The sequence below is a fragment of the Nicotiana tabacum genome, chromosome 3, assembly GCF_000715075.1.
Source record: "Nicotiana tabacum cultivar K326 chromosome 3, ASM71507v2, whole genome shotgun sequence".
Classification (NCBI taxonomy): domain Eukaryota; kingdom Viridiplantae; phylum Streptophyta; class Magnoliopsida; order Solanales; family Solanaceae; genus Nicotiana; species Nicotiana tabacum.
In genome coordinates, this window is record NC_134082.1 from 161,439,377 (window position 1) to 161,466,084 (window position 26,708).

At 35.6% G+C, this 26,708-nt stretch overlaps 2 protein-coding genes across 5 annotated transcripts; one reads left to right on the forward strand and one right to left on the reverse strand.

Moving 5' to 3' along the window:
• The first annotated feature begins 9,826 nt into the window (after nucleotides 1-9,826).
• LOC107791487 (KRR1 small subunit processome component) lies at nucleotides 9,827-19,435 on the forward strand. 4 transcript variants are annotated; one of them, XM_016613573.2, is made up of 15 exons: nucleotides 9,827-9,878; nucleotides 10,163-10,243; nucleotides 10,387-10,452; nucleotides 11,058-11,267; nucleotides 11,814-11,890; nucleotides 13,346-13,456; nucleotides 14,235-14,303; nucleotides 16,547-16,603; nucleotides 17,500-17,538; nucleotides 17,702-17,806; nucleotides 17,923-18,005; nucleotides 18,108-18,189; nucleotides 18,535-18,678; nucleotides 18,770-18,844; nucleotides 18,961-19,435. In XM_016613573.2, exons 3-15 carry the CDS (start codon nucleotides 10,440-10,442, stop codon nucleotides 19,069-19,071), a joined length of 1,176 nt encoding a protein of 391 aa, XP_016469059.1. In that variant the 5' UTR covers nucleotides 9,827-9,878; nucleotides 10,163-10,243; nucleotides 10,387-10,439; the 3' UTR covers nucleotides 19,072-19,435. The 4 variants fall into 4 exon arrangements, with proteins under 4 accessions (XP_016469059.1, XP_075106233.1, XP_016469058.1 ...); XM_075250132.1 differs by lacking the exon at nucleotides 10,163-10,243 and having other exon boundaries at nucleotides 9,854-9,878; XM_016613572.2 differs by lacking the exon at nucleotides 9,827-9,878 and having other exon boundaries at nucleotides 9,902-10,243.
• Nucleotides 19,436-20,557: 1,122 nt separating this feature from the next.
• LOC107791483 (transcription factor JUNGBRUNNEN 1-like) lies at nucleotides 20,558-24,512 on the reverse strand. The gene is made up of 3 exons (XM_016613567.2): nucleotides 24,254-24,512; nucleotides 23,357-23,643; nucleotides 20,558-21,401 (listed from the first exon to the last, which is right to left on the reverse strand). The coding sequence occupies exons 1-3, from the start codon at nucleotides 24,477-24,479 to the stop codon at nucleotides 20,985-20,987; spliced, it is 930 nt and encodes a 309-aa protein (XP_016469053.2). The 5' UTR covers nucleotides 24,480-24,512; the 3' UTR covers nucleotides 20,558-20,984.
• Nucleotides 24,513-26,708: the final 2,196 nt, after the last annotated feature.

Sequence of the window (26,708 nt, forward strand, 5' to 3'; positions counted from 1 at the left end):
GGTGACTTGGGACACCCTAAATCTCCCAAGTGGCGACTCTGAAATAAACAAATAAATCCCCTTTCGATTGTCCTTTAATTGGAAAAAAACTCCTTGTACCCTCTCGGGTGCGGAAAAAGGAGGTGTGACAGAGCTTACTACATTATACACACCCAAAGGTATTTATTGCTACAGGGTAATGGCTTTTGGCTTGAAGAACGCCGGTGCTACTTATCAAAGGGCTATACAGAATATTTTTGATGACTTTCTCCACAAAAATGTCGAATGTTATGTGGACGACTTGGTGGTAAAATCAAGAAAGAGGGGTGACCACTTGAGAATGGTATTTGAGTTTCTCCGGAGGTACCAACTTAGGATGAATCCATTGAAATGCGCTTTTGGAGTTACTTCTGGAAAGTTCTTGGTTTCATTGTCATCGAGGGATTGAAATTGATCAAGCCAAAGTAGACGCAATCTTGAAAATACCCGAGCCTCGGGATATTCACGAATTGAAAAGTCTACAAGGAAAGTTAGCGTACCTTAGAAGATTCATCTTGAACCTAGCTGGGAGGTGCCAACCATTTAGTCGCATCATGAAGAAAGGTGTTTTCAAGTAGGACCAAGCTTGTAGGAATGCATTTGAAAGTATCAAAACCTACTTGATGAAGCCTCCAATTTTAGCAGCTCCTATACCTAGAAAGCCATTGATACTATACATTGAGGCACAAGAAAGGTCGGTTGGAGCACTGTTGGCCCAAGAAAATAGTGAGGGGAAAGAAAACTCTATTTACTACTTGAGTAGGATGATGACACCAAACGAGCTGAATTATTCGCCAATTGAAAAGTTGTGTTTGGCGCTAGTCTTCTCAATTCAAAAGTTGAAGCATTACTTTCAAGCTCATGTTGTCCGTCTTGTTTCTAAAGCAATTCCCATCAAGTTCGTGATGTCAAAACCTGTTCTTAGTGATCGACTAGTGAGATGGTACCTCAAATTTCAATAGTTCGATATTTTGTACATCCCTCAAAAGGTTGTAAAACGACAAGCATTAGTAGACTTATTGGCAGATCATCCGATATTTGATGGCTGGGAGCTAACTGACGAACTACCTGATGAGGACGCAATGGCCGTTGAAGTTCAACCTCCATGGAAGATGTACTTTGATGGTGTTGTACATCGTGGATGAGCTGGTGCTGGCATAGTATTTGTCACTTCCCAAGGTGAAGTCTTGCCCTACTCCTTCACCTTGACACAACTCTATTCCAATAATGTTGTTGAGTATCAAGCATTAATACTTGGGCTTGAAATGGCCGTTGATATGAAGCAATTGTAATTGCAAGTCTTTGGTAACTCCCAGTTAATGGTCAATCAGCTTTTAGGTAGTTTCAAGGGCAAGAAGCCTGAACTACGCCCATATCATGATTACGCTAAAAATTTAATGGGGTGGCTCGGTAATGTGACTATTCAGCGTGTGCCAAGGAAATAAAATAATAAGGCTGATGTTTTAGCTGCCCTAGCTTTATCGTTAACCCTGCCTGATCAAGCGCAAGTTACTGTCTGCCAAAAATGGGTAGTATCGCTGCCAAATAAGGCTGAAGATAAAGAAAATGAACTCAAGCATCTTGCCGCTATTTCTGAAGTTGAGAAAGAAGAATGGCGACAACCCATTATCAACTACTTATGTTATGGGATACTTCCAGAAAATTCGAGGAGAAGGACTAAAATCCGTCGTCGTGCACCTCGCTTCTTTTACTACAAAGATACTCTATACAGAAGGTCATTCAAGGGAGTGCTCTTGCGATGCTTAGAGGAAGAAGAAACACTCCAAGTTTTGCAAAAGGCACATTCTGGGTATGTGGGTCACACCAGTCTGGACCAAAGATTCACTTCTATATAAAAAGGATGGGATATTATTGGCCAACGATGGTAAAAGAGTGCTTGGACTACGCTCGAAGATGTAAGGCTTGTCAATTCCATGCGAATTTTATTCATCAACCTCCTGAAGTGTTACACCCGACTGTTGTATCCTGACCGTTCGACGCTTGGGGATTGGATGTTGTTGGACCACTACCAAAGTCCTTTAGTGGGCACCTATACATTTTGGATGCAACTAACTGCTTCTCAAAACGGGCTGAAGTTGTTGCTCTAAAGGATAAAGAAAGAAAATGTTGCAAGTTTCATCCAAGTAAATATTGTCTATCGCTTTGGCATTCCTCGTTACATAATAACGGATAATGGCAAGCCGTTTGACAATAGGTTGATGAACAAGATTTGTGAACTCTTTGGCTTCAAGCAACGTAACTCTTCTATGTACAATGCTGCCGCCAATGGTTTAGCGGAGAGCATTCAACAAGACTCTATGCAACTTGTTAAAGAAAGTCGTCTTCAAATCCAAACGGGATTGGCATGACCATATGGATGGAGCTCTGTGGGCATATAAGACAACTCACCGCACGCCAACACAAGCGACCCCTTATGCACTCGTTTATGGAGTTGAAGTCGTCTTACCACTCGAGCATCAAATACCTTCATTATGATTAGCTATTCAAGAAGGCATCACTGATGAAGAAAATGCTCGACTTCGATTAGCAGAGTTGGAGGCTCTTTATGAGAAAAGTTTGGAAGCTCAACAGAGTCTTGAATGTTATTAAGCTCGATTGTCTCGCGCCTTCAATAAAAGAGTTCGCCTAAGATCCTTTCAAGTAGTAGTGCCATAAGAAGACCCATTATTACTTCCCATAAACTTATAGGGAAGTTCACTTCAAAATGGGATGGGCCATATGTCATTCAAGAAGCTTATTCGAGTGGGGATTACAAGCTGGTTGATGCAAATGGCATGAGAATCGGCCCTATAAATGGCATGTTTTTGAAGAAGTATTATCCTTGAAGTTGCAACACTCCTCGACGTATGAGCCTAAACTGCAAGTCATGACACTCCTTGATTCATGAGGCTAAACTGCATGTTCCTACACTCCTGGCCCGCATGAGTCTAAACTGCGTACGACTCCCACCAAAAAAAAGTCCGCTACATTGAAAACCTTGAAAGAGGCAGGCTAGGCAAAAGTTAGGACATAAAATAATAATAAAAAAAATCACCGATTCTGAACTACGATATGACTTGACCCTCTTCATTGAGGTATGTAGGAAGCTTGGAGTTTCATTCTGAGTTCAGTCACATAAGTTCAAAATATACATAATCCCCCAATCATTGTCCGAATGAAGTACGATGGAATGTAATCCATTCTATCGGCACTTGAAAATCAAGCTGAGATACCATTCTTCTGTTAAACTTTGGATCCTATTTGATTTAAAGGGGGCAAGACGATATGGTAAATTAATGTCTTCAATGAAATGATTAATATCTTTTAGGAGGCTACCAAGCATTTGCATTGAAGTCTGGGGATTCTCTATGCCTTCATGTTCGACAAACCTTCATGTTTTTTTGGTGTACCTTCACGATATTTCAAATTCAGTGAGACTTGAACCCAAGATATTTGGTGAGAATGAAGCTCTTTAATTTCAATTTCTGACAATTAAAAAGGTATTACAATCTTGAGGCTTCCACACCAAGCTACAAAGATTTTGGTGAAGTCACACTAATTTGGAACTGTCGGCATATCAGAAACCAAAGTCGATTTCGAACTATCATATGAAACTATCCTTAAGGCATTAAACTTTAAATTTTAGATATGTTTTAGATTTTGAAGTTTAGTTTCCAAGAAATCAAGTGGTTCATCATTTCGATGTCCCTACTTCAAAATACAAAATTTTCGGCAAAGTCGCGCAAATCTGAAATCGTTAGTGTGTCAGAATTTAGTATTGATTTCGAAATATTATTTGAAACTATCCTTATGGCATCAAATTTTGCATTTTGTATATGTTATAGATTTGGAAGTTAAGTTCCCAATATATCAAACGATTTGTGATTTCGACGTTCCTACATCAAGATACAAAGGCTTTGGTGAAGTCGTGCAAATCTAAAATCATCATCGCGTCAGAAATTAATATTGATTTAGAACCATTATATGAAACTATCCTTATGGAATTAAATTTTGCATTTTGGATATGCTATTTGCAAGTTACATTTTAAAAAAAATCAAACGGTTCGTGATTTTGACTTTTCTACACCAAGATGTGATTTTTTTTTGGTGAGACTGTAGAAATCTGAAATTTTCAACACGGTGACATCTATAGTTGGTTTCAAAAGTATCATGTGGGGAGATTCTGAAGGTGTTTGATTCTAAGTTTTGGATATATTTTATATATTGAAGTCTAATTTTTGAGAAATTAAACGGTTCGTTATTTGGACTCTCCCACGGCAAGATATGAATATTTCATTACAAACACGTAAAGCTGAAAATTATGCAACTAAGATAAATGTCGGGCGATGTAATGCAAAAGAGAAGCAATCTTAATTAAGATGAAATAAATATCCACTAGGTCAATCTAACGTAAAGATAAAACGGAAGATAATGCTAATAGCCTAATCTAAACAAAGCTTGTAGTTGATCAATTCTTGACAGCTAGTCTCTAGGTTCTTCTTCTTCTCCTCCAAATTGGCCGAATCATTAACAGTCAGCAAATTTACATTGTCATATGAAGAGACCTCAGTCTTGGCAGCTGGAACTTTTACCTGAATCTCTCCAATCTCCTTTTGAGTCATTCCTATAACACCTTCGAGGTTTTCCCTCTCTTGTTGTAATGTTTGCAACTTCTTCACAACTCTCTTCAGTTTCTTTTCACTAGAGGAAGCTTTCTTGACTTTCTCACTTGCCTCAAGTTTGAACAATGTGAGATGCTCTTTAGCTTTGGAAATCAGCTCTAGTTTCTCATCTCCAGTTGTCTTATCAGCCAAATTGGATCGCTCTTGGTCATATGATGTGGCAAGCGCGAAAAGAGAATCTAGTAGACCCTGTAATGGAGAATGATCCAAAATATTTGTCTTCTTCATATCCTCGAAAAATCTCAATGATTTGCTCTCTAGAAGGTGAGAGCAATTTTGCACGAGTTTTGAAGAGTCTATTGCAAATATCCTCCCAAAGTCCCAAGATGAATTCCTTTTTGCGATTAAAGACAATGCTCTTTCCTTCAAACATATATACCGCTATATTTGTCATTGGTGGAATTCAAGTTATCTCATTTGGAGTTTGTCTTTTTAGGTATTTGTCATGAGGAAGAGATGATGCCTTTGAAGATGACTTCACTTTAGACGTAGGCCCTCCAACAGATTCATCACTCACTTGTGGCTTGTCATGTGAGGATACCATCGGATGCCCAATGGCATTTAACTGCATAAGAAAAAGGCAAAGAAAGTAAGTAATTTATAGTGAAGCTATTCGTAAATAAAAAAAATAAAAAGGGAAAAAGGCGAGGTGATTGTATTTTACCTCTTTGTTACAAGCTGTATGTGTTCTTAAGGGACTATCAACACTTGGAACCTCTACGATCTCTACTGGGTTAGCCGTTTCCTTTCCTAATTTTGATTTTTATTGGTACTCTGGCTTGTATCTTGAGGAACTCGAATGTTAAATGAAAGAATTGGAGGGTGTTTCTCTATATCTGTTGAAGTGCAAACCACCTCCTTCAAAGCTTCCTTTGAGGATTTAAGTTTCATTTTCTTATGTTGTGTAACTACTTTTGGGATTCGAGTTGGTGGTTCTTTGACTTTTGAGAGTGTCTTTCCAACACCTTGATCTTCACCGCCTAAAAGAATAGTAGATTTTAGCCTAAAATTGTCTACCAGAGCTTGTAAATTTCTCTCAAGAAACTTCCAATACGTTTTCTCCCATCAAGACATATAATTGGTGGAGAAAGGCTTCTCTACATGATCTCCCATTGGGGGAAAAACCACACGTGAAATAGACCGACACAGTGTGCAAATCCTCTAAAATTTGAGTCATTCATCTAGAGAGGCGCTACAGATATCATTCTCCAAAAAACTGGGGACGTTCTGGTAAAACTCAAATTGATGACCAAATCTATGCAGGCTATATGGCTCGATGATGAATGAGTTATCATACCTCAAAGGGAGGTAATTAAAATATAAGCTCATGAAGTAATTTGACTCCAACTCTTGAGGGACATCATTATCCACATAATAATAAGTACGAGAACTGGTTAACATTGTTGGTGTCCAAACTATATCCTCCCTATTGTGGATGTGTTTTCTTGCATCCTTCTCATCAAAATACCTCGCAGCTCCCTCTCCTGAGTGTGCCACCATCAAAGGGACAGACTTCCCCTTAGTAAGTGGATAATGAGTTTTGAGGTAATGTGCAAGTCAGTCGTAAACATAATAGATGGGAAAACAAACTTTGACATGATCAAGTTGGGAAGAACATGAAATCTTATTCAAATCATGATAAATACTCGCCAAATATGGGATCGCAAGGCTAATCTTTCGCCCGCTTGCCATCATATTTGCCATCTTAAAAGTCTCAGGACGAATGAAGTTCTCTGCCTTATAGGGAAACACAAAGGCACATAGCCAAATTGTTAAGAAGGCTGCTATATGTTTCATCTTTCTTGCCAGACCTCACCCTAAGCTTGGAGAATATAGCTTATTGATCACTCGACCACCTAGTTGTCTCGGGAATAACTCCGCTAGGATTATGTGTCGACTTTAGGTGCGCGTATTTCTTTTCCTGTCGCAGTGGGGCAAGTTTATATTAAAGCTTTTTTATACCAAAAATTTGTCCACTTGATTAAGGAGACCTTTTGGTTAACACCCATACCTTCCTTAAGGTGGTGGAAGACAACTAATAAATACTCGCAAGATCGAGGAATAAATCTCATCTGTTTTTCATCCAAACCGATAAGTTCTCTTATCTCAGGTATCACTTCTTCATACAGAGAGCCCGCAATGGGTAGACCTCCAATGATATGTAAGTCCCAAAGAGAGATAGATAGTTCATCAGTTGATGTAAGAAGCGTGTTCGTCTTGGGGCACCAATCCTTATAAAATGCTTGTAAAATGTTCAAGTTTCGATCATAAGTGAAAAGTGAGGCATATACAACATCATAAATCTTTGTTGTACTCAAGGTTTGTTGGCTTCCACCAAGTACATCTTCATCCCATTCCCAATATCCTGGAATACGACGATACTCGCCCTCGATTGTTGTTGTGTTTCCCCAATGTACTTCGCCTTGAATTATGCGATGCCCTAAGTTTGGAAGGGTGCTAGCAATGTTTGCGGGGCAATGGATTGGCGATTGGAGAGACCACATCTTGGACAATGGATTAGAAGTAGACTTGTGCTCCAAGGTCCAATTTTCTCTATAAAGGGAGTTCCTCAATGAAGGCCATGAGGCTACATACCGGTCAACTTGCGGGGTGTGAACTAAGAGCTTGGTTTGTTCTACGCCATCTTCAGTCTCGATTACAAGATATCTAAGTTTGGAGGAAGGTGAAATATAGTCTCTGAAATTTGCCATCTCTTCAGTTTGCAAAAAAATCATCAAAGTTCAAATTAAGAATATTAGAATGGGCACAAAGGTCTAAATGGGTGAAATGGCCTCTGATAGTCGGGCCACATTGAGAGTAATATCTCTGCTAGTCGGATCATTTTGAGAATAATCTCTTCGATAGTTGAGCCATTTTGAGAGTAATCTCTTCGATAGTCAGATCATTTTGAGAGTAATCTCTCCGATAGTTGGGCCATATTGAGAATAATCTCTCCAATAGTTGGGTCATTTTGAGAGTAATCTCTCCGATATTCGAGCCACATTGAGAGTAATCTCTCCGATAGTCTGGTCATTTTGAGAGTAATCTCTCCGATAGTCGAGACACATTGAGAGTAATCTCTCCGATAGTCGAGCCATATTGAGAGTAATCTCTCCGATAATTGGGCCATGAGAGTAATCTCTCCGATATTCGGGCGGGAAAGAGTACCCATCCCCTTACACTCTAAGATTGTCTTCTTCATGCATGGATTATCTCGTTAAACACAGACATATCCTTCTTACTGGACCTACAAAAAAAGGGAAAAGAACAAGAAAAAAAAAACACAGAAGAAAAATACGTAGAAAAAGGAGAAGGAAGAAATCACATTCGCACTAGGGCTTCCTAATAGTCAAAGGTCAAAGTCGAACTGACTTGAGGATGCCGCTGGTTGATAACACAATTAGTATGAGAACACAAGGTATATATAATTAACGAAGTACAGGATTGAAGATTTGCTCGGCGATGTGGGATCAACTGCAATGGCGTGGCCTAATTATTTTGTTCCCAAGTTGAAGTTGGACAAGTAAGTTGATTCCTGGATGGATTCTAAGTAATACTAGTTGAAGACGGCGTAAATTTGTCCGTGTTAAAATTGGTATGGATGTGTGACTTTTATAAGGAATTATCAATGTGATGAACTACTATATATCAAAGTTCCATGTTTATTTGAGTAATATATATGTCAGGCGCATGAAATTGGCACGATTTACGATAAAAGTTTCAATTACAAAATAAGGATTCCAGAAAGAATGTGACATGAACTTCAAAATTATAAATGGGTCATTTGTTCTGTTTGAAATAAGTTTGAATTGGGACATTTCAGAAGCAATGTTTAACGAATTACGTGACCATAAGTCCGTAAGCTCTGAAATGATTCAGTTTTGCAAGGATTAATGTCTCTTAAGCTATCATTCAGAGGAAGTATGTCAAAATGAATTTATACTTCAAGCCTAGTCTTCAAAAATTTAAAATTTTGACTAGTGTTAAAGTATGGGCATTTGTAGGCATATAAATTTTGTAAAATAATTTGGACTATATTTTAAATTCAAGATATATTAGTTCAAATAAATCTATTGGGCTAATATAATTGGATTAATTACATAATTCAATATATATATTGATTAAATAAGTAAGTCTTAATCCATTGGGCTAGCCCATTTAATTGGGCTAAAGTGATGAGCTCACTTTATTAGGCCCAATATATCATCTTCCTAGAGGCCCACTTTGGTGTCACATGTCAAATGACGTAGCACGCCACGTCAAATGGAGGAGCCAATATGACCATGCCACGTGTCAAAATGACAATGCATGCCAAGTCACATTAAAAGGCTAATGAAACCTTGCCACGTGTGCATGTGACATGTTGTGGCCAATCAAATACGATCATGTCACACTTCAATTTGATTGGTCGAAAAAAGTTTGTTCTTATCACAACTCCTCCCTTCCACAACTATAAACAGGGGTCTTCATAACTCAGAAAAGACACCAGAAGTCATAACAAGAAGCAAGAGAGAGCTCGTGGATCAAACGCCGCAAATTTCTCTACAAGTTTCAGGCTTCAAGTAACCAAGTTCAAGTTCAAGTTCAAGAACGAAAAACAAATCAAGTTCAAGCTCAAGAACAAAGAACAATTCAAGTATTCAAGATCAAGAACGAAGTCAAATCAAACACAAGGCGTTCAAGATCAAGACTACTTGTTCGTGATAAATTTCGTGGCAACAATCAAAGTGTTCGCGATGGATAAATCAAATTAAAATTCAAGATCAAGCTCAAAGGCCCTTGAATTTATATTAGAAAGTAGAATCAGATGAATTATAGAGATTGTAACACTCCAATATTTGAAATAAAATACTACGATTGTTACAATATTTTTCGGTCTTAATTTTATTTTCTCGACTCAATTTATTATCTACATCATTGTGTGATATTAACTTATATTTTGCTTTCATACTCTTTTTGCAGGTTGGATCTCCGCCTTTAAATTAGCAATTAAACATCAATACATGAAATATACACAAACGACAACAATATCGTATTTGCATGACGCCCTAGTCAAAACATGAAGAGAGGAAGACCAAAGGCTAATGAAATATAGCCATTGATCGATAGGTGGTCAGAGTTGAAAGGAAGCGAAATCGAACAAAAAAAACTAAGTTGGATATAAGTAAGGAAAATATGGTGCGTCAAAGCCTTTCCCTTTCATGGTGCAACTCTTTGTATTTCATTTTGTTGAATTTGTCGGGGCTTTATTAGTGTTACTTGTTAAATCGTTTTTCATTGATAGTTCAAATCAAATCAAACCATTAGGGTTTGTTGAATAATTTATGGAGATCAAAAGTGTTCATTTTTAGCAAATTTAAAGAACCAAAATTACCAGAAATATGTTTAAGGAATTATTTTAAACATATTCCAAAAAATAAAGGACCATTTTTGAAACGCCCTCTGCTATTATAAATTCCCAGAGGGTTTGTACCATAAAAAGGAGCAACCATCGTCTCTCTCTGTCTCTGCTTTAGTACGCAGCCTCCTCTCCAACCCCACCGGTATGTTTTCTCCTTCCTCATTCTCTTCTTGTTCTCGTTTTAGCTGATACTTTGTTTTTTGCTGTTGAATTTGTTGATCTTTGTTTGATTGGAATCCAATTTATATGCTGAAACTCTTTTATTCTCTTTTCTACTTTTTGTAGGGGAACTTATTGTTAATTGCTGTGAATCATAGTTTTCGTTAGTGAAGATAACTATGAATCGTCGAGGTGTGAACTTTGTCTCTTTTCTCCTTTTTTCAGCTTCGCATTTTCCTTAAATAGTTTGGCTATGGTTTATTTTTAAGCAGCTATGTGTGTGGGCGTATTTGGTTTTGAAAGAGCTGTTTTTAAATAATGTCTTATGGAGAACAAAGCAGCTGATTTCTTGATTTTTTTTTTGCTGTTTGCTTTCAATGACAATTTATGTTTTTTGCTTATGAATATAGAAAAGGCTTATAAGTTGGATTTCAAAAGCCTCATTTTGGTGAAACAAATTTCTTATAGTGAAAGCTATACTTCAATTGTTGAGGTTGCTCTTAATTGTTGTAATACTTAGCTCTGTCTCTTTTTTGCTACTGGAAACCCAATTTATGTGTCTACCCTTGATATTGTCTCCTGTTTACCCTTTGCTAGTTTCCCTTCCTAGTTTGCAAGCATATGTTACATAATTTTTTTGGTTGTCTTAAGGGCGTCATTGACACTTAAAGCTCCAGGAGCGCTATTTGCTTTTTGCGCTTTGTGCTTCGGATGACTACTAGCATCTGGTTCTCTTTTGATTCCATTCTGGATTGTAATGTTACTTTGGACTAATAATTTGTGGAATTGTGGGGCAGGTCCAGTAACTAAAATGGCAGATGAGGAAAGCCCCAATGTTAATGAAGAGCCGAATCCCAAGCCGAAGCACAAGGGAAAACATGACAAGCCAAAGCCATGGGATGATCCAAGCATCGACCATTGGAAGGTTGAGAAGTTTGATCCTTCCTGGAATGAGAGTGGAATGGTTGTTGTCAGTTCCTTTTCAACTCTCTTCCCTCAGTACAGAGGTTTGGTCCCAAAAATATATTCTCTGTCCAAAAGAAATTAGTGTTTGCTTTTCTTAATGAAAAGTTCCAACAGTTGCACATCTTGTTTGTACTCTATGCATTGGAGTGTAAAATTCTGTCTGAAGCATATAAACTTTTTGTTCGCCAATATTCAGGCACATGATATGGGTAAACTTAACTTGATGTATTGATGATACCAAATAGAAGAAAGGGCAGGAAGTTGCTATGTCTATTGGTGCATTCTTTAGTTGTTTCTTTCTTCAATGATTTGTTAATGAGAACTGACAACACAAGGTGCACTTAGAAGGTAGGGATTTGAATGAATCTGTTAGTTAATGCCTAGGGATTTCAATGAATCTATTAGTTAATGCCTGACTGAGTCTCTCCTTATAAATTGTAATCTTATTCACTTGATGATTCTTGCATTTAAACTTTTTCTTGATAAGTATGCTTTTTTACTTCTTTGTTAAGCTATCCATTATCTTGCGAACCTATAATAATCGAAACATTAGTGTAGGATATGTAACAATTGAGCTTTTTTATCAGAGAAATATTTGCAAGAGTGTTGGCCTATTGTAAAAGGTGCCTTGAAAGAGCATGGAATTGCTTGTGAACTTAACTTGGTAAGTCATTGTGACCTCCCCCCCCTCTCTCTCTCTCTCTCACACACACACATATTTTCATTGCTGTCTATAACTATCAGAATACTTCTAGAACTATGTATTATTCGTTAATCAGTAAGGTGCTAACTCATATCCGTGAACTTGAGAACCAAGGTTGCTTAACTCTGACTCATGTATTTTGGCGAGAATTAAAATTGCTCTGTGCTAACTTTAGGATATTGCATTCCTGAATTAAAATATTATAGAGTGTTTAAGGTCATAATCCTGAACTAAAAAGTATTAATCCGGAATTCGACCTTATTGATGGGGGCACCAGGCACCCAAACTCAGGCTTAACATTGATTTTTTCGGAACTCCCTGGGGAACTGATACGAGGGGCTTTGCCTAGGGCGGTTCAACTGCTCATACAATAATGAGTGCAGAGTTGAAACGATGAAATCTAAGTTATTGTTGAAATCTTTTGGATTCCTCATTCAAAGTGGCTATGGATAAACCTCAAGTATTTAACAGGAGTCTTGAGTTGCTCACATTTAAGCATAGATGTTTACGAAATCTATTGTACTTATTTTGCAGCACTTCTTGTTGCTGAAGTTAAATACTTACCTTTAACAATAAAAAAATAGTGTTTAAGAAATCTATACTTATGGTGTTAGGATCATATGTTAGACAGTGTGTTGCAATTTTGAACTTTTTGGACAGCATGGGATTATGATTTGTAACCCCTTTTGCATTCTCTTCTCAGTACCTTCTTGGTGCTTATTTTAATGATTTTTTTTTTTTTACGATACATTATCCCCCCCCAAAAAATTGTATGCTATTGGGTTAAGGTTGCTATGTCATATTTCAACATCTTGTTTAGTTGTTATCTACTTAATCAAGTGATGTTAAGGTGAGGATTTGGGGAACAAGTTGCCCAAATAGAGAAAGCATGTATATCTGAGAAATTTTTTTCATTGTTAAGGGGCTTTGGAGAAATAAGTATCCCACATAGAGAAAGCATGTAGAAAAAAGAAGTTTATTTCGTTGATAGGGGTTGTATTCTGGTAATTTTCGAAGTTTTTCGTGATATGTCAGCAACTATTACCTTGACTGGCTGTTACTTTATTACTGCTTATCCAAATTTTTTTTCGACGTTTCCTCTCTGATGAGCACTAATATTAGGTCTGCTTAAGTTGGAATTTTCACACCCCTGTAAAGAGTGTTGATAATTTTTTGGAATTTTGTTAGCTCCCTGATATTAGCATAGACACTGTTTTGGAGCTAGCCTTATGTTGTTTGACAGGTTTTTTGCCTTGTTAGCTCCTTGTAGGAATTGTACTAGAGCTAGCCTTTTGATCCCTTTTGTATTTCTGCATCTTCTTGATGCCTTACTAATGCAATTTACTTACTTCATAAAAAAGTCTGCACTTTTGCAAATTGCATTATCTGTTTCTTTTATCTTCTGTTGCTGGTCAGGTTGAAGGATCCATGACTGTTTCTACTACTATGAAGACAAGGGATCCCTATATTATAGTAAAAGCTAGGGATCTGATAAAACTTTTGTCAAGAAGTGTCCCTGCTCCCCAGGTTTGTATTTCTTTTATCCCTGTTGTTTCTCGTCATCGCTGATTCTCTTTTTATTTCGCATGTTAACATGCTTGGATAGACTTTTTTTTAAAGTAATAATCAGTAAATAGCCTTGTTTTAGGAGTGAGCCCTTGCTTCTGTTTATGGAATTGTACTCACCTTGTTTCAATACCAGGAAAGGCTCGACTTTTTTATTATTTTCAATAATCCAGGAAAGGTTGGACTTGGCATGCATTATTGGATTATAAAGTTATTTGCCATCCTTATATTTATTTTGACCAGTGGCTATCTTATGTGTAATCGGAATGGTCGTGCAGTGGAAAGGGTTATAAAAAAAGTGGGAGGCTTTGGTACATGCTGTTAGTAAGTAAAATACCCAACATTTGGAGCCTCTAATGGTCCACCAATTTCCCGAGACACTGTTATGTGATAGTGTCACGTTATTTGCTCATCTGAACAATTCATCTTCTTTCTGCTTGAATTTTGTTTCACAGGAAGCAGATCTGCACTCAGCTCCCTATTGCATATTGTTCAATGTCCTTTTATTCTACTTTTCTAGTATTTATTTTTGTTTTTCATTTTCCGCCATCTGTAGTATAACAGGAGAAGCGAAAATACATTCATTTGTTGACAAATTTGTCGTTCTTGTTCCTTATAATTTGTCTCCTCTGGAATTTGAATGTCAAGTTGGAGGATTTCTTCACTATTTTTATGTATTTTTATCATTCAATTGTCTCTTCATCTTTTAGTTAATTTCAAAAGAAACGTGCTTTTGCAGGCTATCAAAATCCTGAATGATGAGATGCAATGTGATATCATCAAGATCGGCAGCCTGGTTCGCAACAAGGTGGACTATGCTATCCCTACTTAAATTAAGTACTTGTATTCATTTTCATTTATAATCTGGTGAATGATCTTGATGAGAACATGCATTAATACAGTTGTCAAACACTTTGTTGGACGCTCGTCGAATAAGAATGCTCCTTCACTATATATACACACTTTTTGATAAGTATGCTCATTCACAATATTACATATTCTTTTGAAAAGTATGAGAGGACTAATAAGTCCCCTTTCACACGTCCGCACTCCTATTTGTTCACCCAGCCGCCATTCCCAAAAGTATGCCTTGAAGAGACTTGAACCTCCACTCTCCTTAGCATGAGATTTATTTTAAGGTTTTCCAGTCGACCATTTCTTCACAAAGGCATCTTGAACTGTTGCACTGTATGCAGTGAGTATGTTTCCTTTTGCCTTGTTGGTTATCACTGTTACATAAAAGGTACTAGTTAAATGGATATTATTTCTGAACTTACAAGATATATTTAAGTTATTAATTATATTTCTTACCTATTATTTTTGGGAGATTTGTCACTCAAATATGAAATAACATTTAGCTTCCTCTTGATTAAAGGCTGTTTTCTTCCCCTAGATTACAACAACAACAACAACAAACATAGCTTAATCCCATACGTGGGGTCTGGGGGTAGTGTATACGTAGCCTTACCCTAGGGCCGGCTCTAACATGAAGAGTGGTAAGGCATGTGCCTTAGGCCCCCAAATTTGGGGGGCCCCATTTTTTAAAAATAATAAGGTTTATAAGTATTTTAAAAAATAATATTTAGTACTTTTAATAAAAAAAAAGTAGAGCTTTTTATAAAAAAGGAAAGAGAACTCTTTAGATATAGAAATAAAGTAATAATTTGACATACTTAAAAATGGGTAGACGAATAGTTTTCTCAATGTTTCAGTTTTACTCTAGATAGCGTATAAAATTTTTACTCTCACTTTCTTAATAAGTCCAAGTCAATCTTTCTTTTCCGCAATCTCTTAATATTTTAGAAATCCCTACATATTTTCTGTCTATCTCTTTAATATTCTTACGCACCTTCTTTCTCCAAGATTTCATTAGTTCAAGTATTCAACAATACTTTTAAGCTTCCAATAGTTCTATACTTCTATTGCTCTATAAAATCTTATCTAGATCAACAATATCTCAAGAAAGATTAAATGAATTGGTTATATTATCAACTGAATAGAAATAATTAGAGAAAATCGATTATAAAAAAGATTATTAACAACTTTGTATCTCAAAATGTTAGAAGAATAGACTTCAAATAAAAACATATCTTATAACTTTCTTTTAAAAATTTAAGCCTCATATTAAACTTTGGCTTTAGGCCCCGCATATGCTTGAGCCGCCCCCGGGCCTTACCCTTACCCTATAAAGGCAAAGAGGTTGTTTCCGATAGACCCTCGGCTTAAGGAACGGTAAAAATAAAGCAACATGCAATATCAACAGTAATGTCATAAGCTAATGGAAGCGAGTGACATAAGAACCACAAATAAGAGAATACAAGAATAGTACTAGTACTACTGGTAAACCTAGGAGAAACTCACAACTATCTGTCAACCTACCACCTTAATCCTCGACCTCCACACCTTCCTATCGTGAGTCATGTCCTCGGTAAGTTGAAGCTTTGGCTGGCATGCATATTAATCTAAGAGTTGAAAGTTAGGATTAGTTCAATATGAATCGTGGAACATGTGGGTGGCATTAGTTAACCCTTTTAGCGTTTTGTTATTTATTATCAAAAAGTAGAGATAAGTTGTTGGCAAGATGTAAAGGTGAGGTGCATGTTTAACTTTTGAGTACAGTGCATGATTAGACTAACTCTTGCGTGAACTAAATGGTGGTTTTTGTAGAATACTACTTCATTCCATTTTATATGACAGTGTTTTACTAGATATAGAGTTTAAGATGTTAATTTGACTTATATATTATATTAGTGGTAGTGGAAAAATATTAAATTAGTGGCTGCAACGGAAGTTTCATAGGAAAGACCTCATATAAAAGTTCAAAATTTGAATGCTTGAGTGTTGTGGGATAGTATTGTTAGTTGAATAGTGTTAAACATTTGGAATGTCCTGGAAAAGTAAACAGTGGCATATATATTGGAATCAAGATAGAAAAAATAGTAATAATAATAGGATGTAATACTCAATTGTTAGATTATGAATTTTGTTGGTATTCCTTGTCATGTGCGTTGTCTAAATTCATGTTATGAAACTCTTGTTTTTGTTTTGCAGGAGCGCTTTGTTAAACGTAGACAATATCTTGTGGGCCCCAATTCGTCAACTTTAAAGGTTGGTGAATTGCCTTTTGCACCATTCTCTGAAAATTGCAATTGGTTAGGAGAACATTCTACTGCCAGTGTTATGTAGGACCGAGCCAAAATGCCATTCTCTTGACCAAGGATCATTTTGTCAAGGAGTATTTTCTAATTTCTTTCTTTAGACCATGCATGAACAGGAGAGCATTTGTTTCTGTATTTGCTTACCTGTCAGGATCATTTATTTATTCATAGTGGATGGCCCAACTTCCAACTGGAAGATTTTCCCAGAATATTCGTCTTGAATCAGTAATATGGATGTGCAATATTACAACAACAACAACATACCCAGTATAATCCCACAAGTGGGGTTTGGGGAGGGTAGTGTGTACGCAGACCTTACCCCTACCTGGCGAGGTAGAGAGGTTGTTTCCAATAGACCCTCGACTCAAGAAAAGGTGAAAAGAGAGAAAGGAAGAAGACGAAGAAGAAAGAGGAAGAAGGAAGAAAGAATAGGGGGACAAAGGACGATAAGGAAAAGGGGAGAAAGACAACTATAGTAACAACAATAGCAACAACAACAACAATAAAGAAACCCCTAACAGAAAATAGCATCAAACAGTAACAAACTATTGAATTGCCAAAATATTAAACTGAACAGTAGATTAGTTTATCTGAGTGTGGGTAATGATTTTACTCCTCCTTTACATTAGTAGTTAATCACGAGTATTGCCTGGTAAGCGGATGACCCTTGACCAGAGCCAAGTGAGGTTTAGTCGTACCTCCTACCTGCGCCAGCCACTCATCCAGACCAAATCTGCTATAAAACGTAGAGATATAGATTGCTTGAATGTTGGGGAATATACTGACACATCATGCTGAGTTATTACCTTCTGCCATATAGCTTGATATGTATCACGTTGGATGCAGGCCCTGGAAATTTTGAGCGGCTGCTATATTCTTGTCCAGGTATACTCATCTTGCTACTTGTAAAGTAAATCCCAAATTTAGTGTCCTTTTCATTTTCTTCTTTTAGGTCAAAGCTTTGGCCTTATCACTGACTCTTAAGTGTGATATAAAATATTCTTGAAAAAGTTGAGAACGAACCTGAATCTTGCCTAAAATTGAGTAGGGAAACACGGTTGCTGCTATGGGTTCCTTTAAAGGTCTAAAGCAAGTGAGGAGGATTGTAGAGGACTGCGTACTGAACAAAATGCATCCGCTACATCATATCAAGGTAACTGAGCATGATAATAAAAATGAATTAAATAGGGTCTTCAACTATTTATTACAATATGTTATGAATAAAAGGTCTGTTAATTCACTTTCCCTGACGTATCCCTGCGACCATAGATCCTCATGCTGAAGAGAGAGCTTGCAAAAAATCCAGCTCTGGCTAATGAGAACTGGGACAGATTTCTTCCGCAGTTTAAGAAGTAAGGCATCTTTTCATATGGTGTTGGAGTCATATTAACTTTTTATTCTGCAGTTCCAAATACAAAGCTTAAATATTATTTTGTTCGTTTTTGTCCGTTCAGGAAGAATGTTAAACAAAAGAAAGTTAAGACCAAAGAAAAGAAACCATATACACCCTTCCCACCACCTCAGCAACCTAGTAAGGTGAGTTGTCATTATGATTCTATAAAAGGTCACTTCTTGTCCATTTATTTCGTTCTCTTCTATATCTCTTTTATGTGTAGAGTATTATGCTAAGCATCATATACTCTCTGCACTACATTTAAGTGCTGTGTAAATTGTCATTTGGCAATTATTGGTGTGGTGTTGTAGAGAGTAATTCTGCTGTATATCCTGCTACTTCTTTGCTCACTATTGTCTCACTGGATTTTGTGGTTTATTCATTTTAATTTTTAAATTTTCAATTGTCTCATCTTCTCTTACAGTGACTGGGATTAAGATATATCCACTGTTAATTTAATCTAACGTATATAATCTTTTTGATTGTAGATTGATCAACAACTGGAAAGTGGTGAATACTTCTTAAGTGACAAGAAGAAGTTAGCAAAGCAGTGGGAAGAGAAGCAAGAAAAACAGGCTGAGAGGGTTGCCGAAAACAAGAAAAAACGGGAAGAAGCTTTTGTTCCACCTGAGGTTTGTATTCACATAATCTCATCAGGCCATTTTTATTTTGCACTCTATTTATGCATTTTCTGTTGAACATTGTTTATATGCACTTTTGCAGGAACCAAAAACACATAACCAAGACGTGTCCAATGTGGATAAAGATGACATCACTGCCATGGCATCGTCATTGAAGGTAAACAAAACATATGATGCTCTTCATAGATATATTAAAATATGCAGCCTTCTGTGTCTGGACTTTGATTCTTGGATTGCTAGTGATTTGATGCATTCATATTGGTTTTGCTGCAGAAAAAGGCAAAGGAGTTCAGGAAGCAAAAATCAATTGACAAGATCGATGCTGAGGAATTTATTGCAGGTTCCAGCAGGCCATCTAAAAAGAAATCGAAGAGGTCTAGATAAGGAGTACTACTTAGAAAGCCTGCTTGTGCTTGTAAAACCTGCAGCTGTGTAAATTGCTGGGTTGTCACTGTCTTGTATCTTCATTCGGCCACCATGTTGGTGTTAGAATTCTGGAGGACCTTCCCATCCATGCCTGTCAGCTAGTCTTAGTATCTTGGCGATTTTGGAAATGGGATCACGCTCTCTTTTCCCCTTTGTTGTGATGATGGTTGAGGTCCATAGTCTTGCTCTGTGTACCGACTCTGATAGATGTCGTTGCTATGTGTTACAAGTAATTTACACTGACATGGATCAGTTATTCTTCTCTCATTGCTTATCATTTACTCTTTTGGTTCATTGCTTATCATTTACTCTTTTGTTTTAATCTTTGTTTCCTGTAATTCTTCATCATCTCATCTGTGAATGGATAGGGACATGTTAGAGCTTCTTTACTTGCAACATAAAAAGGAAACTGACAGCATCCACATAGATTCGTTCCTGATCTGTCAATTAGGCTTAGTAAAGTACAGACAACTTTAAGAGCTTAGTTGCTTAGGAACAAAAAAACGTAGAAATCAAAGCATAATTAATGGCTCAAGGCAGTAGTACTTCAATAGATTTTACAATCTTAAGTCTGTTCAACAAATCGTCAGTTGGCATTGAGTAGAATGGTTTTCTTCCATCCGCATCATGATCTTTTGGTTTTCCATTGAGTATAAGTGCATGTATTATTTTATGTAAGAGCTGGAACTACGAAAGCAACCATTCTTTAGGGATCAACTAGTACTTATTTTGTCTTGAGATTTTAAACGAAAAAAATCTTGACTTCAGGACAACGCATGACATTTTATCCTGAAAACCTTAACTAATTCCTAAATAGCAGCCCGTTAAAGTGGTACTTGGTTGTCATTTCTGTGGAAGTAAATCAGTTGCAATCATTATCACTTTTTATTTAAAGTCAAGGAAAGTTTGTCTTGAACACGTTGCTTAATGACCATTTCAAAAGTATGCTGTGAAACACCGTTGAAGATTATTATTAGTCCCGTTTAGCAATATTATCCACTGTTAAACTAGTTTGATGATGCTTTGAGGAACCAATCAATGATAATAAGATACTTCTGTTTTATTTTATGTCACCCCTGCTTATAATAAGCCTAGTGTTTTAAAACAAAAATCAACTGAATAGCTTGTTTTAACCAGCTAAATGCACTGATAATGTAAATATTATCTATAACGTTAATGTATATAAGTTATATCCTAAGCAAAATGAGGCTATAGATTCAAAAGAAACGAGTACTAAAATTTTCGGACCAAGAAAACACTAGGTAAGCTAGCAACAGAAATCAATAAAACATGAACTGGTATATTTCATCGTCTTGTAGGAACATGGAATATATACACCAAACCTTATACAGACTAGGCTCTTAAGAAGCCATCTAAATTACATGCTTAATTGCTAATCTCATTCATTTTGTAAAGAGTTTAAGCGATATACATGGTCAGTGTAAGGAATCATGTCACTTTTACCTGTTGAAGCAAACCTCAAGATTATATATTCACATTATAAGGAGGTTTACATATAGATATCATTTGTGTGACCTGATAGTGTAATTTTTTTTTTTACACTAACGATATATATACACCTCCATGTTTACATAAAACCCCAACATGTAAGCCTAGTCGATATAACATAAAGAGTTTAACTAATACTAAAAATGTTTACGATTTTTTAAATTATCACATCACCTGGAAGATAATCTTGTAACCTGAAAAATAAAGCAAATAACCTACTACAATATGTTAAAATACACTTATAGCTTAAAAATACTTTAGGCAACCGTCAGTATATACTATAAGTAGTAGTTATTTCCAACAGGAAAACTCAGATATGATATATTTACAATGCGCAGTTACCCATATTTAGTAGTAGAAAATTAAAAGAAAGGATCAAAAGAAAGGTCGAAAATAGATTTAAGTTCATCCCAGTTCCCATTCTCTAACCACTCATTAAAGTCGAGAGGACTATTCAGTAAGCTCGAATTGGATGCAGCTGCAACAGTAGATAGCATACTTGCATCATTAGTAGATCCTGAGCTTTGTTGCCCTACGTTTAACAGCTGCTTATTTTCAGCATCATCAATATAGGCCGTATTCTGCTTAACCACAGGAGGAGTGCTAAAACTGATGTAAATCTGGGAATTTCTTGGAGAATCACTATTAATAATATTATTGCTGCATATTTTGGGGACTGCATTTCGCTGCTGCTTCGCTGCTGCTACTTCTTTCCAATCTGGTACAAATTTCCGATAGGAAGCATTTCGTTTCAAGATACGACAAAGAGTCCATGCTTCCTGGGTTATATATTAAAAGAAAGAGATTTTCAATTTAATTCATGTTGGATTGTTGAACACAAGTGAATATAAATGTCTTTTCTTTAATAGTTTTAAACTTTTAGAGCTGAAATAATCACATATTTCAACATGGTACCAGATCTTTGACAGTTCAAACTTGTAGATGAAATTATCATATATATATAATACAATATGATATTAGAGATTCTGATATTAGAATAGATTATGATAAGCTTGATTACTTATACGTCAGGCAACAAAAATGCTGCCATGCTTATAAGTTTATATCCTCGTAAACTATCAAAATTACGGAATGAGAGATGATTAGCTTAAGAAAATACATCGATTAATAACAACTATATATCCCATCTTGGCAAACTTAAATCGAAGATTTATGTTTCGTTTAAAAACAAGGTCAAGTAGCATGATGCTATGACTCAATGTTACTTTTTTTCCTTAAAGTTGTTCATTATAAATTATGCCCATATTTATTATGTTGTCACAAATTTTAGCAACTTTTTTTGTTGCACTTGAGATAATCAACCTACTCGCAGCTAGGGGTGTACAAAGGAAACCGACAAATCGCACCAAACCGATAATCCGAGAAAAAGAACCCAACTATGGTTTGGTTTGATTTGATTTGGTGTTAGAAAAAAAAACCCGACCATAATTGGTTTGGTTTGGTTTTAACTTAAAAAAGTCAAACCGAAACCAAACCAGCCCGACATTATATGTATACAAGTTTTAAAAATATTTTATACATAAAATATTAAACTCTTTACTAGTTCTCTCTTTTAATGTATACATTACATGTATACAAGTTTTAAAAATTATTTAAAAATAATTATTGTAATGTAATTATAAATATAATTTAAACTCTTTACTAGTTCTCTCTTTTAATGTATTCAAGCTTGAACTTAGAACTTTGAATGGTCATATATGTTTTATAGCCTATAAAAGTTAGTAACTCAAATAAAGCCTAAAGAAAAATCAAATTAATACTAATTCTAACAAAAATAATTCAATTCAAATACTAGAAATGACAATAGTATTGGATTTGTTTTTTTAGTTTTGCATTGATTTAGATAGTGAAAATGCATAACTCGCTTTTAATATTATTTAGTATCTCAGTACTTATTAGTCGTACTTATTTTAGCATGGCTTAGTACTTTTAGATTATGTTTATTTTTATTATGGCTTATTAATTAGCAATATTTATCTTATGCGATTTGTTGAGTATTTTAGTATAATCATGACTCATCTCTTATTATTTTATATTATTTTATTTGGTAACATCTTATATAGTTTTATCCTACTAGGACCTAAGAAATATTAGAGCACAAATTATAAATTTTATGCTATGAAGATTTTGTCGGAAAAAAACCCGAAACCCCCGAGAAAATCGAAAAATCCGAGAAAAACAGTGATTGAAAAACCCGACTTTTCTTGGTTTGGTTTGGTTTATAAGTATAAAAATCCGAGACAATTGGTTTGGTTTGGTAATTGAAAAATTCGAACCAACCCGGCCCATGTACACCCCTACTCGCAGCCATGTTGATTGACGACTAAATTAAGTTCAGTGAAGCCTTTTTTTTTTTTTTTGAAAACTTACTTAATACAGAAATGTGACATTTCATTTTAAACAGAGCTAAAAATGAAATGTCACATTTCTGTATTAAGTAAGTTTTTAATTTACCAACATGGATTGTAGTGGGATTGATGAGATCCCTCCATCCTTAATGATAGGTCTTGTGTTCGAGTCCTGTGTACGGAAAAAATCCTATTAGGGAGCACTACTCCCCTTAAATAAGCTTTATGCGGCGCAAATTCGGATTAGTTGGGCTGCAATGCGCATAGACATATTTAAAATCACAAGATTAAAAAATTTGTGTACACTTATATATAGTCAAACTAAAACACATAACATAGATATATGAAATATTGAAGTTTCTTACAGCTTCTTGAGCAATGTTGTTAGCTGCATGAAGGTATTTGTTGTTTGGAAGACGAAACTCGTGCATCATCCATTCAGTTTTGGTGCCTTTTCCAGCACTGCCTCTGTAATACACCAATGATTTCTTTAGTCCTATGACTTCTCCTTTACCGTAAATAGGTTTATCAATACCAGTAGCTTTCCAAAATCCAGAACCCGCCGTCACTCTGTTTGGTCTTACACTGTTCTTGTATTTTCTTCCCCTTTTGCAGTAGTAGTACCATTCATTTTCTCCCTTGTTACTACCCTCTGAAACATCCAAATAAACGACTCGAAATTTTAAAATTACAATATATAAGTTCAATACTAAAAATCTTAAAGGTCTAACCCTTCTTATTCTGTTGTCTACTACAATTTGCATTCATTTGACGTAGACACACATTTCCTATGCCTTGACATAACCAAATAGATTCTAAATTTATAGACATATATAAAACCTTTTAGAAGAAGATCTTTACAGGAAAATGTACAATTTTAAACAAATCTTCTTCTGTTCTGATCATATATATATAGAAGTACTAGCTTTAAATTCAAAGCCAATATTAACGAGTATATATATTTTTGTTGAACAGTTATAATAATTCTCAACTCTTTTCTTTTTCTAAATTGTGTCTACTATCTAATTAACGAGTGTTACTACAAAAATTCTTAACTCCTTTGTAGTTGTAGTCGGGATTTGTTAAACACGGTCCATGAAAATTAATTCAATTAACCAAACATGAGAAAATATTTTCGTTATATCAAACACATCCTAAACATCATTCTTTCAGAAAAACCTAGAGAAATGAAAGAACCAAAACGCAACTGTAAAACAAATTAAAGAAATTAAAAAGAGTAATTAATATATAAGTAGACATACTCGGCAGATCCCAAGGGTCATATTTGTATATGTCCATCTGTTTGATTAGTTGTAAAGCAATGGGTCTTTTCTCAACTTTCCTTCGAAGATAAAACCCAACAAGCTCTTCATCTGTCGGATGAAACCGAAACCCTGGAAGTTGAACATCTTCATCATCTTCTTCTGCCTCTAATTTGTTGTCATTATTATTTGTAACTATGCTGCAGTGTATTTTTTCCACTTCCATTATTAATTCTTGCTGATTTTCTTGGTCTCCTTGCTAGGGTTGTATATATAAAGAAGATTATGTAAGCTAATTAAGTTAAGGAGGCTAAAGACTCTATGTTCCTTTGGTCAAAGTCAAGAGGATTGACTTTGTTGTTTCAGGGGCAAAAGGTCTTTGAATGGACGGAGTCTTTGTATATACCTCTTGACTTAAAATACAGGAAAACCCAAAAATTAAAGGACAATTTTGTATATTATATATAAAACTTACAGAAGAGGATAAAGACTTTGCCGCCTCAGCATAAAACGGATAATATTACTAGTGAACTGCTCTATTATACATATGTTTGATGATATGGAATCACATTGTATGCTTTAATTATATTAGTTGATATATATATGTTCAGGATTCGTTCAGTGGACGATAAATATTGCTAAGTGCCGAGCGATTATTATCGATCGTGATATTATTACTTCTAGATTAATATTTATACCTTTTAAAACTGAGTCATGCATATATCCATGTATATATTTTATTGCTCTTCATGTTATTTCCAAGTTTTCTTAATTCCAAGCACTCATTCAGTTATTAAAACATTAAAACAACATTTCCTATGACCAGTTTAATATGATATGCTTCAAATTACATCTAAAATATTAAGGTACTCGACATCGAAATGTTACATCGATCATCGTCACTATTAAGTAATTTTTGACCATGCAACTCATTGTGTGAGGCAGCCTCTGAAAATCTTAATTTGTTATGTTTGGTAAACATCGATCAGAGGAGGACGAGTTTGAAATTATGGTCTTTATCATAGTATTTATATTTAACAGGCACCAATTTTAAAACAGTCGGAAGGTCATTCAGATATTTATAAGATGCGTGGGACTTTAACATCATCTGAAGCATTGTAACCTCTCAATGTTTTGACCTTAGTTCCAAACCTCATGCAACACAATGCAAGATGATCACTCACTCTTGGAATTTCATTACATAAGGACAAACTATTAGAAACTTCTTTGTTTTTGGAGGAGCGAGACTAATAACAGCCGCAATCATTGAAAAGTAATATACATATAAATCAAAACATATATATGAAACCTAATATTGCTTTAATTTGCTTGAAAAGTAAGGTGGCATATATATGGATCATGACTTGGTGTGGTGTCATTTATTCAAAGTCATTTGATGTTTGAGAGCCGAGAGATTTTTTTCTGAAATGGTATGAGTCTTTAGTCTTCTAGTAGCCATGTATCATCATTTTTGAGTTTTAAAAAGGGCAAATATATAGACAGCTCCCTAAACTCGGCTCCAAATTTCATTTTGACACTCTAACTTAGTGCTTTTCCTATTTAACACTTTAACTCTATTTTGGACTATACCATTTAAACACAACGCATGACCGGCCAAAGGAGTGTTAGTTCCACACATGGTAAGCGCACGAATGTAAATATTTTTTGCTTAGGTGGATATTTCAACGGTAAAAAAAAATTCCACCAGTTAGACCCACTTTAAAACACCCGATTTGATCATAATTTCTCTCCAAAAAGCCCTAATTCCTCTTTCGTCTTCTTCCCCTTTCAAAGTTGCTATTTTCCCCTTCAACTGAAGCTTAGGCGCCCAAGCTTGAATCTTTATCTGATTTCTTCCTCATCTTTCTCGTTTAGCATTTTCATGTCGCAAAAATCAACAATTTATCGCAATGGAATGGATATTTGTCACTGTGGGTTTAATGCGCCACTGATTATATCATGGTCATGACCTGCAAACCCAGGTTGTCGATTTTATGATTGTAAATTGGTAAGTGATCGTATTGATTTTCTTAGACCCTTGAATTTCTTAAAAAAGATACTTTTTTTTTAAAAATTTTTTGGCCACATTTCTTTTTTAATTTTGTAGGGTCGAGGTGGTTGCAAATACTTCAGATGGCATAATGATGAAATTTTCGACCAAGCTAAGAGGGTTATACGGGGTCTGTTGAAGAGAGTCGAAAGAAACTGAGAAAACAGTTGCGCGGTTGAAGTCGTTATTTGTTATTGTTGTGGTGGTATTTCAATGGAGTTGGCTTTGGTGATGCTAGTGGTTTGAAGAACAATGTAGTATTTTTATGATATGCTAGTGATAATGGTGTTCTAGTTGCTGCTATTAGTTCAAGAACTAAGACTAACTCAGACCATCATTGATTTTCTTCTTCTTTATTTCTTTCTGAAAGATAATAAATTACTGGTGGTCTCTTGCTAGAGTTGA